Raw genomic sequence first — 6000 nt, forward strand, 5'->3', positions numbered from 1 at the left:
GCAGCTCCTACAGCTTGTCAAGTTGGTGAAAGGCAGCTGTGTAGAAGCTGTTTACTCCTCTCCCAGCGCCATATTGTGGGAGAGCAGATGCATAGAATAAGTCTTAATTTCAGTAACAGTCTAGTCCGAGTTGCTCCCCACAAGGCATGACTGAGCACTGGCAACCAGCTGGATGTTCACCCCGTCTCTGGGTCTTGGCTTTCCTTTCTGGCAACCAGTCTCCCATGCTGAGGATGTCTAGAGGCCTTTAGCCACTGGCCAAGACATTTTGTCACTACAAAGATTCCGAGGATTTTAAGTGCACTGTGATAATATCAAATGAAAAGTTAAATTTTTCCATTTCAGATCCTAAAGCTGCCTCATGGTGGTAAATAGTTTCCTACTACCTAAGATAAAACTTTAAAAAATGAAACTGTTGGGGCTGGCACTGTGGCATAGCTATGCTGTTATCTCAAATGAGTGCCGGTTTCTGTGCCGGCTGCTCCACTTCTGATCCAGCTCCCTGGTAATGCACCTGAGGAAACAGCAGAAGATGGCCCAGGTACTCCCAAGCATTCCATATGGGAGACATGGAAGAAACTCCTGGCTCCTCACGTCAGCCTGGCCCACTCCTGGCCATTGTGACCATGTAGGTTGTGAACCAGCATAATGATCCCTCTCTGTCTCAATATCTCTCCAATCCCCCTCCTCCTCCTCTCCATCTCTCTCCCGCCCCCATAACTCTGAATTTCAAATAAATAAGTGAATCATTTTTAAAAAATGAAACTGTCTATGAAGAAATCTCAATGTGAGTAAGCACCCAAAATCAAGGAACATAACTGTTTAGATGTGAGCTGTATAAACTCCCTGTCTGCTCCGGGCTACCTTGTCTTAGACCTACTATCCTCACGTAGCTATTAAGTGTGTCCACATCTACCCTCAAAAATGAAACATTTTGAACAACTGATTACACATCACTCCATATGGAGATAAAGAGAATCCTAAGAGTGGACAATTGATATGGCAGTTAAGATACCACTTGGGATACACACACCCCACACCAGAGTGCCTGGGTTCAAGTCCCAGGCCCATTTCCAATTTCACCTTTCTGCTAATGGCTTTCCTGGGGGACAGCAATGATGGTCCAAGTACTTGGGGTCCTGCCACCCACAGGGGAGGCCCAGATTCAGTTCTAGGCTTCTGGTTGCAGCTTGGCCCAGCTCCAGCTATTCAGGACATTTGGAGAGTAAACCAGTGGATAGAAGATCTCTCTCTCTCTCTTTCAAATAAAATGAGTATTTTTTTTTAAATTTTAAATCAACCAAATAAATATTTCCCCATCTTTAAAATAAAAGATTCTTTGCAAAAGAAATCCCAAGGTTTTCAGAAACATTAGTAGGTACAGAGATGCTTTACACAATCTACTTTTAAACAAACCAATTTTGAAAGAGTTAATAAACATTCTAACTTTCACAGCTATAAAGCAATAAGGACTGGTCAACACTGAATATTGATAAAATTCTCCAGCCATAACTGTGGAGCTCAGCCTTGCAACCTATATTTGGGAACTCCCTTCTGCACTTCTACCCCAATCTAGGGATCCAGGAGAGTGACACAGTGATTCAGCATTTCTATAGCACTCATTAAAATGAGCCTCCATGCAGGGAAATCAGGGGAGGGGGTGGAGGAAGGGGTAGGGAGGTCCAAGACACTCAAACAAAATCAAAACTTCTTTTTGTTAAAGCAAATGTTATGAAATTGTATACTTTTTCTCAATGAAACATTTGTAAAGCAACTGAACCGACAAGTGTGTTTTTCCTTGCTGTTATTAGGCAAGTCATCCTAAGACAGAGCAGAAGGCATATGGAACATTTTTGTCAACTAGTTCAAACGATGCTTAAAAACAGAAGCACAGAGGAAATCGCACTACACAAAGAGAAATTTCAGGACATCCACCAAATAAAAATAACACAGCTTGTACCTGAGCAGGAGTACTTTTTAGAATCTAATTGATCTCATTTTTGTACCTCTAGGAGGACAGATCATGCTTATCTCTCATCTTTGAATCCTTAGCATAAAGCCTTCCACATGAGAAATGATCAACAAATGTGCACTGAATTAACCTAATCAGAAAAGAAGAAAATGCTTTCAAATATAATTCCTGTGTTAACATTCTTTTCAAAATATTAAAAGAAACTCATCTACCATGAGTTTCTGAAGGTGAGAGTGGGGAAGGTTGAATCATTCCAAGTGCAAGTGGGTGTTCCACAGTGATAAACCTATTCCTCTACATAATGGATAAAGGTTTCACAACACTGCTTATCATAGGAAGTCAGCTATATGGTAGTCACACCATGGCCCACCAAACACAACAGCCATATACAGTTAGATTATAAGGCAAGCACTAGTCACACCCTCCAACACCTGAGCTATAAAGAAATTTCCCTGAAATTTCTGTCGAGTCTCAGCTGGGAAAGGCTTGAGAATTCTCTGAAATACAACCTTGAGGCAAACTTTTGTTCTTCCTCCAGCACCCCAAGTAAGGGCACAGGCGCTGGAGAACTAGCCGGTTCCCCATCAAAGGCCTTGCTCATATGAAAAGCTATAAAGCAGATCCCAATTCACTTTATCACGAGGACCTTGGACTTTTCTTCCTTAAGGACAACAATTGCACCTTCTATCAATAAGACAAAAGGATAGACGTGATCTACATTAAGACCCCACCCACTAAGATACGTAGGAGCTCATGGAGAAAGGGTCTGGCAGAGAACAGAGGTGGGCAGCAGCCACTTCACACTAATGGGGAACAGACACCTGACTTGTAAAAGCATAGTAAAAATTAAATATTCAGGCTTCCTAAGTTTTAGGTTAGCTGCTCTAAACCTTGGGGAAGTCACCTAAAAGCCTTACATTTCTATCTCTCCACTTGAAAACTGGACATAAATACTGTTAGCAGTTACTTATATTTTAGAAAATTAACCAAACAATGACGCAAACTTCAAACACTTTTCTCATAGTCTCAATGTATAGACAGTTACTGCTGTTCTCAACAGAACAGGTAGAGTTCAAAGTGAAACATGCAACATACAGACTCTATTTTCTTCTCCTAATAAAGAACAGAAGAAATCATAATATATTATGTCAGCATGTTTGGGGTGCAAAATACTGATTCAAATAAAGAATATTAAACAGGAAAAAACATTTCTTAAAACATTTTCATTATTGAGCATCTTGGTTTTCCATTGAATATGTTTTTAAAAATCAGTGCCACCTTCTGAACCAACTTAAAAGTAAAGCAACTGCTCACAGTGAATGCACATTAAGTACTGAAGGACAATGCCAACCAAAACTGGCCTTCGTATTTTGCAATTTGTTTTTATTCACCATAATCTTTTAAAATGTCAAACTGTTTACCTACTAAAAATGTAACAGGAAAAATGCTTTTTTCTAATGATCCATTTAAGATAGAAAGAGAGTTTTTAATTTAAATACTCGATTTCAAAGTAGAAAAACTAATGGGAAAAGTACACCCAAACAGCCTCTTACAGCAATCTCTGTGTGCAGACTGAAAGCAGTCTGCAACAGTCCTGGGCAATGGAATACTGCACCCTTACATAAAGCCCCACAGAAACAAGTCAGGGCCCTAGACAGGTTCACTTAACTACTGTTCAGTGCCCGGTGCACCTGATGTTTCAGCCGCTCAGCTCATAAGGGCATCAGAAAATCCCAGCTTGGGTTTTGTCAGAGCAGAGAAACTAATAGCAGTCCTATCAAAATAGATCCCCAGTCAATTCCCTCCAGTTTCTCCTCTATGGTAATAGTCATCGCTTTGTGAATAAAGTGCTGCAGTACAGTTGTGAAATCAGATTCTGGCAGGAAATCAAATCAAAGGGAAACTCTTCATGGCAGCTACTTTGGCACACCCCGCCTCCTGCCTACCTTGTTATGTTTTTGCTGGTGTCTTGCCTTTGTATCAAGAACATGGTAAGGGCTTTCTGAATCTTGGTTGATGTAATATACGAGTCTTGAAGGCAGTGTGATTTCTTTCTGCATTGCATTGCTGTAACTGATATTACTGCTGCTATTCTGTTGCAATGTATTGTCTTCATCTGCCAGGACTCCCAAATTTTTTTCTGCAGTTTCATTCCAATGCGGAGCTGGAGAGGCAAGAAACACAAACATAGACACACACACACACATATACCCCATCAATGCATAAGTTCAAAACCACATTTTTCCATTAATTACAAAACAAAGTTTTCTATTTATAAGCAGGTAACAAGAGGAGACACAGTAGAGCAAGCTATTGCAGCAACGGAAAGGCCTGGCTAGGGGGCTAGCCAATAAGGCTTAAACAACCACGCAATGTTACTGTTCTGACTTACAGATACATGTTCTAGTCAGGCTCAAATCTACACTTCTAAGTATGGAGGGGAGAGTCAGGAGATGAATACGCTCTGAGGTCCTGACCCCCTCTGCGGCCCTTCTCTGAGCCTACAGAGACTCAACTGTGCTCTGCCTGCTGGCATCCCATCTGAGAGCCGGGGCGCTCCGAACATGGCTTGAGCGCTGAATTCATGCACATGGAATGTCAATTGATTCTTTTGACAAAATGGTCCGGGTCCCTTTTAACTTAAAGATGAGCAAATTCTTTGCCTTAGAGGGATACAGAGGCTGGCAATTTTCCAGTTTCTTATTTTCCTTCCTAAGCAGGCTTCCCGCTTTCAGTGATTCCCAACCATCGATGGACTGGACACTGCATTACTGTACTGTTCATCATCAAGACAAGTATTGAGAAACCCCAACCCAAAGGTCGTGCACAGTGTCTTCTGCACTTCAGGGCTTTGGTCACCGAGGCATGCCTCCCCCACCTTACTTCCAACAGCAGTGGATAGCCCAGGTCGGAGATCTGGGAAGAGGACCCCTTCCCCTCTCGTATCCTCATACAGCCCCTCCCCCCCGCCCGAGCCCCGCATTCACATGAAGGCTCCAGCACCCAAGAAGCAACTTGCTCCCTCTCTCCATTTCCCACCTACTGGTTTCCCCTCCGCAAGTTGCCTCAAGATCGCTAAAGGATCCACTAAATACCTCCCAGTGGAACCGACAGTAACTGGACAGGTTTGGGGTGAATTCAACAGAAACGGACTTCCAAAAGTGAACTGGAATGAATGGGGGTTTGGGAATGAGAAGGGTGGAGAGGCAGGCAGGGAGAACACGGAGAGGCCGGGTCGAGGACGTGTCCGGAGCGCACCGAGCCGCATGCCCTTCGCTTTCCCCTGCAGGGCCCCACCGGGAAAGGCAATGCAAAAGGCACGGGGCCATACCCACCGCTGGGAGCAGTAGCCCCCCAGGTGCGGGGCCGGGACGAGGCGGCGAGCGGAGGCAGCAGGAAAAGGACGAGGAGCAGGCGGCAGGGCGGCGCGCGGGCCGGGGCGCGGGCAGGCACCGGGCCGGTGGGGCCGCCGCAGGCGCTGGCTAGGCTGCAGCCCGCCAGGGGCGGCCGCCGGGAGCTGCTGCCGGGCGGCTTCATGGCTCATAGCTCCCGGGCGCCGCTTGGTGTGGCCGGCGAGAGCGCCGGGCTGGGCTGCGGGCCGGCTGCGGGCGGAGCCGGTCACGCTCGCTGGGCGCGCATGGTGCCGCCGCGGGCTGGGAGCGGGGGTTGGGGACTCGGGGATGCGCGGCGCCCCCTCCCCGCCTCGCCTCTCAGCCCCTCCCGGGGCAAGCCTCCGAGGAGTCCGGGGGTCCTCGCCGCTCCGCCAACTTGGAGCCTCCCCAGGGGCTGCTCCCTCCCCGCGGCGGGCGCGGCCACTCCAGCGACTGCGGGGGCTGCTGCCGGGCCTGAGGATGCTGAGGCGGCGCGCGGGAGCGAGCGGCGCGGGGGCGCGCGGGGCGGGCGTGCGCCCCGCCCCCCGGGAGCGCGCCCGACCGGGCTCCGAGTGCTGATGCTGCTGCTGCAGCGGCTGCTGCTGCTGTTGCGGCCGCCGGCACGGAACGCGCTGCGCATGCCCGGTTGTGGGACCA

General features: G+C 47.3%; 1 protein-coding gene across 4 annotated transcripts in view; it reads right to left on the minus strand.

Moving 5' to 3' along the window:
* Positions 1-5647, minus strand: part of ADAM23 (ADAM metallopeptidase domain 23) — a 170093-nt gene extending 164446 nt beyond the window's left edge. For all 4 annotated transcript variants that reach the window (XR_011387146.1, XM_008259040.3, XM_002712550.5 and 1 more), the window contains exons 1-2: positions 5308-5647; positions 3919-4136 (exon numbers count right to left, since the gene is read on the minus strand). Coding sequence is in view for 3 of the 4 variants with exons in the window: in XM_008259040.3 (XP_008257262.3) it covers positions 3919-4136; positions 5308-5509 (420 nt within the window). In the remaining variant the exon portion in view is untranslated. The remainder of the gene's footprint in view (positions 1-3918; positions 4137-5307) is intronic.
* Positions 5648-6000: the final 353 nt, after the last annotated feature.

The sequence above is a fragment of the Oryctolagus cuniculus genome, chromosome 3, assembly GCF_964237555.1.
Source record: "Oryctolagus cuniculus chromosome 3, mOryCun1.1, whole genome shotgun sequence".
Lineage (NCBI taxonomy): Eukaryota > Metazoa > Chordata > Mammalia > Lagomorpha > Leporidae > Oryctolagus > Oryctolagus cuniculus.